Source organism: Eubalaena glacialis, chromosome 11, assembly GCF_028564815.1.
Source record: "Eubalaena glacialis isolate mEubGla1 chromosome 11, mEubGla1.1.hap2.+ XY, whole genome shotgun sequence".
Taxonomy (NCBI): Eukaryota; Metazoa; Chordata; class Mammalia; order Artiodactyla; family Balaenidae; genus Eubalaena; species Eubalaena glacialis.
Window position 1 is genome coordinate 110,570,588 of NC_083726.1, and position 12,019 is coordinate 110,582,606.

Below are 12,019 nucleotides of genomic sequence, written 5' to 3' on the forward strand. Positions count from 1 at the left end.
AGTCTGCGTAGTTCCCTAAGCTATCCCAGGCCGCCAGCATCCTGACTTGCCGGCCTTGGGAGGACGGCCAAGACTCTGCCATAACGGACCCCGTTAGGGCAGAGCCAGGGCTCCAGGACCCCGGGCTCTTCGAGGTCCCCTCTGCAACTCTCCAGGGGCCCCACCCACCTCCGGGCTAGTCTCCGGTGATCCCACAGCTTTCTCTCGAGGCGTCGCCGCGCAGAGACCCACGTCCCCAACCCACGCCCCGTAGCCCACAAAGAAACAGCCACAGACATCTTCCTGGGGAGTCGTGAGGATGTTTTTGTTTGGTTGGTTTTGTTCGGGATGTTTTTTAAAGAGCGTCATATAGATATTTATATATATAAATTATTAATGTGGGGGAAGGGCAAGGGGCATACATCGCAGTGGGGGGCGCGCACACGGGGGCTGGGGAGGGGCAGGGGCGGCACACGATGCTACGCAAAACAGCCACATCTAACAGATGAAAATAATCACACCAAGGGGTGGGGGAGAGGCGGTGGCCACGGGGGTGGGGCGTGGGGGAGGGAGAAAGGCGGGGGCCAAGGGAGAGGGACCTGGTCCAAGATGCTGTGCGCTTTCCGCCCTCACCCCCGCCCCCTCCCCACCTCCGCACACCACAGGAGCCTTGGCCTTCCATCTGTCCCTTCCTCCTTCCTTCTGCCCAGAGGCCCAGGCCCTGGGACGGAGCGGCACCCCCCCCCCCCTCCGCTCTGAGCGGCAGGCGGGGAGGGAGGCCTCCTGGGTCCAGATGCAGGGGCCACGGGTGCTCTCTTGATCGATCGCAGGTTCTACAGCGGCTTGTCGCTTTCCTTCTTCAGGTGACTGGGGGAAGAGGGGGGCAGAGCAGGGACTGAGAGACTCAGGTCCATCCTGAGCCGGCCCCTCTCACAGAGGATGGTGGGGAAGGGGTTCCCCTCCCACGGGAGCCACACCCCTTCCCCGGCGGGCTGAGCTGCGTCCCCTCCGGCTGGCCTAGGGCGCCCTGCGGTACCTGTAGTAGTCCTCCTGGGCCGGGAGCGGCACACCGTGCAGCGGGTGGTGGGCGTGCAGCCACTGCTGCTGCTCGAGCGCCAAGCGCTGCAGCTCGGCGGACTGCGCGTGCATGGCCTGCAGCTGGTGAGCTGCTGACATCGGGGCAGAGAGGGAGGCCGGCAGGTCCCGGTAAGGAGCAGCTGTGGGCAGGGAGGGCAGGGGCCACATGACTGACGGCGTACTGAGGTAGCCAGCCGCTTTACCTACAGAGGAACTGCCACTCATCAACTTGGGTGACAGCCAGTCCAGCAAGTTGCCAGGGGTGGTTAGGATTCAGGCCTCTTAGCCTGGCCCTGAAACCTGTGCCTCTCTTGGGCAGGGCCTCAGCCCTCCTACTCCCGTTCCCAGCTCCTCTGGGCACCTCCTCATCTCTCCCCAAGCCCAACCAGGCCAATCCCACCACCTAACTTCCTCCTTTCTGCCCTTCCCTCATGAGACGTTCCCCAACCCTGAGACCTCCATCCTTACCAAAGAGCTGGTGACGAAGAACTTCGTTCTCGTGCAGAGGGTGAGGAAGAAGGGGGTTGGGGAGGGTCCCAGCTGGGTAGGGGATCCGGGTAAGGTGAGACCCTGAGGCCAGGGGGTCAATGAGAGGGTGCACCGAGGCAGAGGCTGGAGGGTAGAGAAGAGGAAGGTGTCACCAGAGGGAGGTTTGGGGAAAGCCAGGCATTTGGGTGAAGGCATCCATGCCTGGGACGAGAGGTAGACGATCACACACTGGGAGATCCAGTGGATCAAGGAGGCACAATGGAGGAACTAGGGGCCTGGGAGATGGACAGGGCAAGACCCTACTGCAGTAGGGATGTACAGATGGCAGAGGACAGGAGATTACAGTTGTCAGAGGGACCTGAGGAATAGGGAGGGAGGAGTGGACTGTTGAGAGGAGACGGAAGAGGATAGGAAGTTTAGGAAATGAGACGGGAGGAGCTTAAAAGAGAGAAAGCACAAGGAGCCTGCAATGAAAGTGACTGTGAGGCTAGATGGGGCAGTGTTCTGACAATAAGAAATGCGGTGAAAAGACAGTGAGTAAAGCTCGTTGTCAACTGTGATCCCACAACCAGAGCCACAAGGCTCTTTCCAGAAGGTCACAGATCTAGAGGCAGAGAGGAACATGAAACACCTCTGCCAGGGAGGGAAGAAGATGGCAAGAAACAAGAGTTGAATCCAGAGGAAGAAGAAAATAGTTACGTGAAGGGCTCAGAGACAGGGGCTGTGAGGGGAGGAAGGCCGTGCTCCTTCAAAGGTTTCCACCTTGGGCCTCTATCGTGGGTGGGCACCAGACCTGAAGAGGGCTGCGGTGTGAGGAAGGGTCTCCGTGGCAAGGCTGGGGCAGGAGGAGACAGGCTGGGAAGGCAAAGACCAGGGCAGCAATCTCAGGAGAGAGGCTCAGGCCAGACGTGGGGAGGGAAGTCCTGGCCCGAGGAACAGAAGCACCCGATCACTTGCCAGGGGGGCAAGGTGGCCTCAAAGGGCCTGGGCAAGGAAGCAGGAGTCTCACCTGCATGGATGGCATCCTGCTGGTGGAGGTGCAGGTGAGAGTGGATGTGGGAGTGCTGGTGGTGATGGGGGGTCACGTTGAGCATCTGCAGCCGGGCCAGCGGGTCGTTGCCCAGGGCAGCCACCCTTTCTGCATGCTGCCTCTCAGCTGCCAGACGCTCCGCGTAGGACATGTCAGGCCGCAGGGCTGGCCCAGCTGCCAGCGCTAGACGTTCTCTCTCCAGGGGCCCCAGGCTCGGATGAAAGGGGAAAGGGTGCAAGCCAGGTGGGCCAGGCTGCAGAGCCAGGCCCCCGTGTCGGGGGAAGGGATCCAGGCCTGGCCCAGGGACCCCGTGTAGGGGCTCCAGCTCACTAGGCTTCACCTCGAAGCCAGGCTTGAGGCGGTCACGCAGGTCTCGTTCACGGGCTTCCCGCTCCCTCTCCCGGGCTGCTGGGTCACTGCTGTACAGGGCCGGGACATTGTAACCCAGGAGGCCCGGGTCCACTGCCCCCAGGGGCACGTAGAATGGATGGTTGCGATTTCCAGGAGACATGACGTGGGGCCGGGCGTATTCACTGAGGGTGCGCAGGGCTGGAGTGTCGGGACCCAGGTAGGGGGGCACTGTAGCCACAGCACTGCCCGGCTCAAATGGAGGGCGATGGGGCACTGGGCCGAGAGATGGGCACTCCACTGGAGCACGGCCCTCCTGCGCCAACTTCTGTGGGATACACGGAGAAGCGGGGTCAAAAAGGCGGGTTGGAAAGAGGTGGCTGGTCCTGGTCCTCAGCTGCTCAGGTCTCAGCATTGAATACCTAAAGCTTCAACTTATTGGAACTCAGCCTGCCAGGGACTTCCCTGCCCCTTCTCTTCCTATGTAGATTAGTGGCTCTTCCTGCGATCCACAGGTACTCTGACCTGAGCTTGCCTTCCTCCAGCCCAGAGATGCAATTCCTCCCGCTGGAATCCTTTGGTCCCCATTTCCTGGGCTGCAGTGGCTCCTCCTCTCCGACAGGTGGCGCATGACCCCCATCCCCACCCCTCGAGCCTTCCCGAGTCGCGTAGAGGGCGGGCCAGAGGCGGGAGGCGGCGCGCGGTGACGCACTCACCACGCTGCGTTCCAGCTCGCGCTCCTTTTCGCGCTCGCGCTCCTTCTCGCGTTCCCGCTCGCGCTCGCGCTCCTTTTCTTCGCGCGCGCGCTGCTCGGCCTCGCGCCGCACCTTCTCCACCAGGTCGGCTCGCTTCTTGGCCAGCTTGGAGCCCTCCAGCGGCACGAAGTACAGATCGCTGCGCGCGCACGAGTTAAAGCCGCGGTCCAGGTGTTTATTGAACCTGCCGGGCGCGGAGGCAGCGCGCGCTCAGCCCCTGCGAGCGGCCCCGCACCAGCGGCCGAAACCAGGGTCTGGAGTACTTTGAAAAGCACCACACGAACGAACGCAAGGCCCGTCCGCGCCCGCCACCCCCTCACCCCCCCGCCGCTCACCTGGCCGACTGGCTGGCGTGGCTGGGCACGTCTACCACCTTGGGAGGGGGCGAGGGGCTGCGGGCCGGGGGCGCCGGGCTCTCCGGGGTCTCATATTCCTCAGCCGGCTCCTGTTTGATCTGCGTGGCGCTCAGGGGCGGCCCTGAGGCGGGGGCCGCAGGCGGTGGTGGCAGGGATGACAGGCCCGAGGGGCCCGGAGGCGGCAGCGGCCCGGGCCCCACCGTGGGCGAGCCCGGCTTGAAGGTCCCTGGGCCTGCGGGCGGCGAGGCGCCTCGGTAGCCCGGTGGGGTCCCCGTTCGGAAGGAGGGCGGGGACCCCGGCTTGTATCCGGGCGGGGTGGCTGTCTTGTAGGCCCCTGGGGACGGGGCTCGCTTGCCATACGGTGGGGGCCCAGGTGGGGAGGCTGTCTTGTAGCCTGCTGGCGAGGAAGCCACTGTGGCAATGACCGTGGAAAGCGTAGACGAAGAGGTGGTGACCGGGGGCACCGGTGGGAAGGGGTAGGGCGCCCCTTGGGGGCCCTGGGAAGGAGAGGGGTGTGAACACGGGTAGGACCCTTGAGAGGAGGAAGAGGCATTGGAAGAGGAAGAGGCTGGGGGGCCGCTGGGACCTGCTTGGCTGTAGGCCACCTGGCTGTGAGGTGGAGGCAGGTGTGCGGGCCCTGGTGGGTAGGGCCTCAGAGACCCCAGGGAGGGAGACATGGCATAGGGGTGTGCGTGGTGGGAGCTACTGCTCTCCAGGGGGTGAGGATATGCCCCGGGTGGGGGGGGCCCAGAGCCCCCATGATGCTGCTGCTGCTGCTGTTGCTGGTGGTGGTGGTGATGTGTCGGGACTGGTGGGTGGGCAGTGGATTGGCCTCCAGCTGAAGGAGGGAGGGGGCCTGGGTGGGCATTGCTGTTGGCCAAGAGGCGGCCATAGGGAGGAGGCGGGGGCGGACCCTGGCTCCACACAGCTTGGGACGGGAGAGAAGGCTGAGTATACTTGGGTGGCTGATTGGAGACAGAGAGGCTGGTGGGGGGAGGGAAGGAGTGGGGATAACTGGGCAGTGCCTGGGAAGCTGGGTACTGGGAGGCCGAGGCCGAGGCCGAAGAACTGGAAGAGGAGGCTGCTGCAGAGCTGCTGCTGGAGGACGAGTAAGGATACCTCATCGGCGGGGCGGGAGCAGAAGAGGTGGACGCAGGGGGCAAAGGGTGGGGAGAGGGAGCAAGAGTGGGGCCCTTCTCTGGGCCGGGAGGAAGTCCACCCATACCCTGCCCCATGGCATGGGGAGAGGGCAGATGCCCAGCTAGCGGCTGGGCCCCCAGGCCAGGAGGAGAGGCAGAGGCATTGTTAAGGGGTCTCAGGGCAGGCGGGGGAGGCAGGTTTGGTGTCACGTGGGGGAAGGTGGCTGGTGGTGGAGCAGACGGTAGGTTTCCACCACCAGCTGGGGTGTTGGGCGGCTTTGTTGGGGGAGCACCACCAGCCCCAGAGCCTGATATTGAAATGGGGGTGGGGGGCTGGGGGTGCTGCTTACCCCCACTAGGGGCCCCCACTGAAGCGGCAGCCCCTCCCCCCTTGGGGCCCACTGGGGGTCCAGACAGAACTCCTCCACCAGCGCCCCCAGGATAGAGCTGTGGATGAGGGGGAGGGGCCCCTGGAGGAGCCTGGAACATTCGAGATGTGGGAGGCTCCATGGGAGCATGATACCCAGTGGGTGTCCCAGCAGCATGGGATTCAAAGCCAGGCTCTGGCTGTCGGGGGGTGCTATCTGGAGGGGGAGGGGAGGGAGGAAAGAGTGGAGGTGGATGGTAGGGGCGGGCTGGGCCCTGGGACAGGCCAGAAGACGAGTCGGAGTCATTCTCCACGCTTCCAGGGCTGTAGATGCTGGGGGACGTGCTTCGGTTATCCTGGTCGATATCCCTAGGGTCGCTGCTGCCATCATCATTGAGGCTCCGCCCATCCAAACTATCCAGATCCGAGGGAGACTGTGGCCGAGGGAGCTCCTGCTGTAGAAGAGGGAGGGTCATTTTTCCCTCTCCTTTTCCTTCCTTGCTTCTGGATTTGGGGCCTCCCTCACACAAAATAACCTCCCGCTCACAGCACACCACTGTACCACGATGCGATGAGTACTCCTGCTCGAGCCTACCTCCCTGCCATCCGGGGATTCCCCCACTCCCCCCACAGTCTCTGCTGCTCCCCAGCAGCCGTCTGAGTTCCCTCCTCAAGTGTCCATCTCTAGCACCTTCTCCCAATCCACAGCTGAACCCAAATCCCTGTCTTCCACCAGCCCATCTGCCATCCTCTCATCTCATCTACTCCTTTAACTAAACATCCCAGAAACCACTGGTTCTTAAAAAGGCCACTTCTGCATGCTCCTTATGATTTATTTGTTCCTTCCATTGAGACCCCTCAGCCTGGATCTCCTCCCCAGCCCCTGCACGAAAGCACCTAGAAGAGGAGAGGCTAGAATCCCACACTCTTCCAGTCCCCTTCTGGCCCTGCCTGATCATCTGACAGTCTGGCCAAAGCCCTGCAGATCTGACTGACACATAGGCTACTTTAATAAGCACTAGGATAAGACTTTCCTCTCATATTCCAGGCACAACTAAAATAAGAACTGTGAGCAAAAGGAAGTTTGGGTGAAAGAATGGTCAGAAAATGGGTCAGGATGGCTGCAAGGGTCTCCCACCTCAGTTTTGGTCTTTTTTGGTGCGTTGGTCTCCTCACTTTCACTCTCCGAGATCTCCTCACTCCGGCCCTGCTTGCTGACCTTTGGGGTGGAGGCTTCCTCTACTCGGGCCTTCTGTTAGAGAGAAAGAAAATTCCTGTCCTATACCTCCCGAGCTCCACCAGTACCCTCAGCCAGACAGGAAGTTCTCCCCAACACACATACACACCATCAGCCCTGGTGCCTGGGCATCCTGTTGCAGGACATGGGGACAGAATACCTTGGCCGTCTGCCTAGACTTCTCGGCTTTGCCATCGCTGCTGGACGTGCTGACCCCTCCAGGGGAGGCCCGGCCCCTCGATCTCAGTTCTTCCCGGGGCCCAGGGGCCTCTTTCTTCCGTCCACTCCTCATTGACATCTGAGGGAGAAGGAAGCAAGCAGATAATGTTTTCTACATTGCACCTCACTTTATCATGTGCCTTATTTCTATTCTTCCCCTCCAGTGGGTGTCCCAGAAGGATGGGGTTCAAAGCCAGGCTCGTCTGCTGAGGGGTGGAGGTGCTGCCCGGCGGCGGAAGAGAGGGAGGAAAGAGTGGAGCTGGGTGGCAGGGGCGGGGCTGGGCCCTGGGACAGGCCAGAAGCTTCCCTGCCCCTGATCTTTCGTGTTTCTCATTTTAGCTCCTACTCACTGAGTCTTTATTCTGTCGTGTCTTCATTCTTCAGGCTGTGGAGACCCCATTCTCCTCCGCCTGGGAAGCTGAATACAGAAACTTATCTGCTTCACCCTAAGTTCCCCACAGCTGTGGCCTAGGAAGCAGGATCTCCAAGTTTCCAGTACAGGCACCTGGAACTCACACGATCTGTTTTCAGTGAAGTCTGTTGGAAAAAGACCATCAGAGTCTCCAAACTGGGGAACACTGGTCTGAAGGGGACACTACCGTGCCTGTCAAGGGGCTGAGTAAGCAGCCCAGCCATGAGACACTGCTGGCGTGCCCATGGGTCGTCCCAGCCACCTGTGAGGGCAACTCTGCCGGCAATAGCATCCCTTTCATCTCGTGGGAAGGCAGAAAACGCCGAGGTGCCTATGCACCCCAGTTCAGGAGATCACACTGTTTCACCCTTCATGATCCCTAGGAAATAGATGCACGCACACGAGTTCCACAGATCCTTTAAAAGGAGCATAAAGAAATGTTGCTGAAGTATTAGCTAATTTATGGAGTACCTTCTCTACGTCAAGCCCTTACATGTACAATTTCATTTAATATTTACAACCAACCCTGAAAAGGAGGTATTCTTATTATCCCCATTATATAGGTGAAGAAACCGAGGCTCAAAGATTGTGACTGTGACTTGCCCAACTTCGTGTGATAAATACACAGTGAGGAACCAGTGACAGCACCAGAATCAAGCCCCATCTCCCTGACTTCAAAGCCCATGCTCGCTCTTCAGTACTTAGCTGTACTCTCATCAGAAGTTGGTGGGGAGAATTCTCAGAAGGCCTGGATCAGTCCCAGAGATATGAAAAGAAACTTTTTTCACATCAGAGTAGGTGGGAGAACAATGTCCCATTCTACAATGCAAAGGCACACAGCCCGACCAAGCCCAAGACCAAACCTAGGTATCCCCAAAGTGCAAAACTTCAATTCTGAGACTCTCATAAGACCCCTGCTCTAGTGCTTGCGTTCCCTATGGCTAGAGGAAAAGTCAAGGCTCTCACTCTACCAACCAAATCAATGAATATCAGTGGGTAAACAAGACAAATGTACACATTTGTAAGCCTATCTTCCCACCTGGCTTAGACAGGGACTCATACCTCCTCACGGCCTATCTACATATCTCTATCTACATAGCCAGCAATTTTCATTTGCACTTGTTTGTATTTCTTGCTAAGTGTCACATCTCTCCATATTACTAACCGTAAGATCTTTTAAGAACAAAAATGATACCTTCTTACTGTTTTCTTCCTTTCTGTATTCCCCACAGATGTCATGTATATATGGGTGTTCTGGTCTGTTCTTGCTACTGACCTTTAAACCCACTAACTTCAGTAGGTCTTCTCGAATGAAGTGCTGTTGGCCTCAGTGGAAATGGAGTAGGCTTAGCCACCTATTCTGAGTTAGTTAGGAGGTCTGGCTAGGGAAATAGCCTTTCTAGATTCTGTAGCATATTTTTCCCAAGGAATACATTGTAAATACCTGTCACTCACCTCCACTGAACCCTACTGAGGCATGCAGTGAGGGGTGAGCCTAACCTTTCCAGGAAACTTAATAACAATTTACTTACTTAGAGTCCCGAAATAGCTGGGACGGAGCCCCCTGTCTTCTGAACTTACAGCTGATGCTCTGCCCAGTACACCAGCCATTTCTCTTCCATTACAACTATTACCACATTTTTGAGTTGTTGTGTGAATTGGTTTTCAAATACTGTCAACCCCCCAAAAAGCCAAAGAACAAAACCCAACATAACAAAAGGGGAAAACAATCCTAACAAAAGCACAAGAGAGATGACTGTGACTGGTGTGTCTTTGCCAGCCCCCTTAAAGGGGGGTGCTCATCTCTCCTTCCTATCACAGAACCTGTTCATGGTGGGTGAGAGTCAGGGGATCCAAAAGGTCAGAGAAAGGCAGGGATGTACCTGAAGAACAGAGCAAGCCTCGCGTGGCCCTCCCCCACCTCAACTTCTTTAATCAGTTAAAATCTGATAAAATTAGCAGTGAGTAGCTCTGAAGGAGAAAAGCAGTCATAAAAGGGTAGGTGACCCTGGGGAGGAGTGGCAGGAGAGAGAAGGAGATAGGGTTGGGTTATATATACATTCCTGAACCTGGAGCATGTTTTAGCACCAACAAGCTGAGCTACCCTCCCTCCTGTCCTAGTAGCCGGTCACTGTAACTCCGATCTATCTATAAGCACCTACTATGTGTCTGCAAAACACTAAGCACATTCACCTTCAGCACCTTACTGCAAAAGCAAAAGGACAAAGGCCAGATTGCGGAGGTGAAAACATGAAAAATAGGGAAAGAGTCTCTAAGTAAGAACAAGAAAAGAAATTAAGGGAGAAATCTGAGGAGGCTGTCTGAAGGAATACACTCGAGGCACAAGGCTTTCTAGGATGGGCTTGCAGGGTGAATTCCAGGATCTTTGGCCCAGCCTCCACCATCATTCCAGACCTGCCAGACTCACAAACCAGTCCTAGATAACAGTGCAGCCCAGACCAGCAGATAACAAGGCACTGGCCTAAGCCTTAGAATCTACAGTGGTCAGAGGGGCCTCAGATATCATCTTATCGATAATCCCTTCATCTGACAATGAAGCTGAGGCTCAAAGAAAGAGAAGTGACTTGCCCAAGGTCACAGTTAGAGGTACAGCCAGGACTAGACCCAGGTCTCCCGGCTCCTGTTCTGGAGTATTTCCACTACACCAGGCTGTTCCACAGCCCTCTCCCCTGGGCCACCCTCACCTGGGATGGGCATGGAGAGCCCAGCCATTCCTACAAGGTCAGAGAAACAGAAGGTCCAAGGTTAGCTGAGGGAAGCGGTCACTGTGGGGATAGTCTGGGAAAGACGAAAAGGGATACTTGGGGAAGGAAGACTCAAGTTTAAGAAAATGGAAGAATACCTGTGCAAAGAAGCAAAAAGACTATACAAAAAGTCCCTAATAATGAACTGCCAAAAGATGGTATAACTTGGAACAGGAGCATTTCTATCCTCCCACCATGCCTAAAGGGAGGGTCTTAGAGAAACAACTATGACCTGCAAGTAATATGTCTACCTGTTCCCAAAGACAGCTGGATGGAAGGGGGTGGACCCCTTGGGGAACCTCCGCTCCACGAGCAGCACCAGAAACATCCTCCAGAACCCAGCCAAGAGTTCCAAGGGCATAGCCAAAGGCCCAGTCAAGATTCTGACCCCCCCATCTATTAGCCATCCCGCTGGATCATTGCCATGGCAACAAAATGGCAGAACCTGCCCCTCAACAGTCCATCCCAGGGGTCCATCTGCCAGCAACTCCCCCTACAGTTACCAAAGCAACTCCTGTCCTCCTATAGCACCCTCAGGGAAGGGAGCTTAAGAGTACCTACCCCAGTAGAAATAAGTCCATGCACAAAGGGAAATCTCTGAGCACAAAACAGTAATGAAGATCCACCCCCTCTTAAGGAAACCACAGCTAGAGGGGCAGTGGGTGCTCTGGGGGTTTGAGGATGGGGGTCACAACTTGTTTGGAGTGCCTATAAGACTGCCTAATTCTCTCCTCTGTTTCCACCCTCCCAGAAACCCTTGCTCCCTAACTCTCCCTTCAGGGTTCCAGTCTTCCTCCTCACCAGTTGCAGGAGGACCCACACTACTGGGCCCCAGTGTGCCCCTCGCCAAGAAGTACCTGTGTCTGAGATTGGAAAAACAGGGTCAGAGGTGACCCGGGGTAGGGGAAAGAAAATTGAGTGACAAAGGCATCACTTTCCCACTTCCACTGGGAACACGCCGGGTTCTTCTTCTCCAAGGTGGCCCTCTCAGAGCCCCCGTTTCCCCAGGTTCCATTCTCCTCCCTCATCAGCTACAATCCCTCTCTTCCCACCTACCACACCCCTTCCCCATTTCCCAACTCCCTTCTACACCTAGCACCCCGAACCCCGGGCTCTGAAACCCGGGTTCTGGGCCGTTGGGGCTTTTCCTGGAGTCCTCATGCCCCACCTCGCTGCCATCTCTCCATTCCTTTTTGCCTTCGCCCCGAAGCCCCCTCACGGGCATCCCATTTTTCCCCCGCCGACCCTCCACCTCGGGGTTCCTCTTTGGGTCCCAGGGTCCTGGCTACCCTCCTGCCCCATCAGCCCTCCTCCTGAGATCCTCCCACCTCCCCCCACCTTCCCGATCCTCAGGGTACCCTGGCCCCCATCCCTCCTCGGGGGCCGGCCCCACCCCCTGAGCCCCCAGCCTCAGGCCAGGCAGTGCCCGCAGTGGGGGACCGGATCGGGAAAATAACAAATGGAGGCGGCGGCGGCGGGAGGGGGAACTACGAGGGGTGGGGGTGGGGAGCCGCGGGCCAGCACCCGGGCGGGCCCGAGGCCCGGGCCGCGGCAGATCTTACCTGGTTGTAGCTCGGGACGGCTGGCTGGCTCCGAGCGGGATTCGGGGCTCCGGCGCCTCCGGGGGGCGGCGGCGGCCGCTCCCCCGCCCCCCTCTCCTCTTCCCGGCTTCAGTCGCCGCCGCGACGGCGGCGGCGGCGGCCCCGACCCCCCCGGAGGGCGGCCCCCATCCCCCCTTCTACCCCACCTGGCCCGGATCGCCCGCCCGCCTCCGGAGCAAATCCCGATCCCCGCTCTCGCTCGGCCCCTCCCCAGGCCCGCCGCCTCCCCAGGCCACCCGGAACGC

At 58.3% G+C, this 12,019-nt stretch overlaps 1 protein-coding gene across 8 annotated transcripts; it reads right to left on the reverse strand.

Moving 5' to 3' along the window:
* Positions 1–279: 279 nt before the first annotated feature.
* ATN1 (atrophin 1) lies at positions 280–11,895 on the reverse strand. Of its 8 annotated transcripts, none has more exons than XM_061205667.1 (11): positions 11,736–11,895; positions 7,347–7,533; positions 6,938–7,075; positions 6,679–6,792; positions 4,014–5,992; positions 3,640–3,862; positions 2,555–3,251; positions 2,339–2,400; positions 1,525–1,668; positions 1,016–1,196; positions 280–846 (listed from the first exon to the last, which is right to left on the reverse strand). In XM_061205667.1, the coding sequence occupies exons 2-11, from the start codon at positions 7,371–7,373 to the stop codon at positions 839–841; spliced, it is 3,573 nt and encodes a 1,190-aa protein (XP_061061650.1). In that variant the 5' UTR covers positions 7,374–7,533; positions 11,736–11,895; the 3' UTR covers positions 280–838. The 8 variants fall into 8 exon arrangements, with proteins under 8 accessions (XP_061061650.1, XP_061061649.1, XP_061061646.1 ...); XM_061205666.1 differs by having other exon boundaries at positions 4,014–5,995; XM_061205663.1 differs by having other exon boundaries at positions 6,887–7,075.
* Positions 11,896–12,019: the final 124 nt, after the last annotated feature.

Coding starts and splice junctions, on each gene's coding strand:
- ATN1 (XM_061205662.1), bottom strand. CDS start 7,373: ATGAAGACACGACAGAATAAAGACTCA. Junction 5,996..6,678: donor CAAAAAAGACCAAAACTGAG/GTGGGAGACCCT, acceptor CCTCTTCTACAG/CAGGAGCTCCCTCGGCCACA. Junction 2,401..2,554: donor GCAGGATGCCATCCATGCAG/GTGAGACTCCTG, acceptor TTGCCTTCCCAG/CCTGTCTCCTCCTGCCCCAG.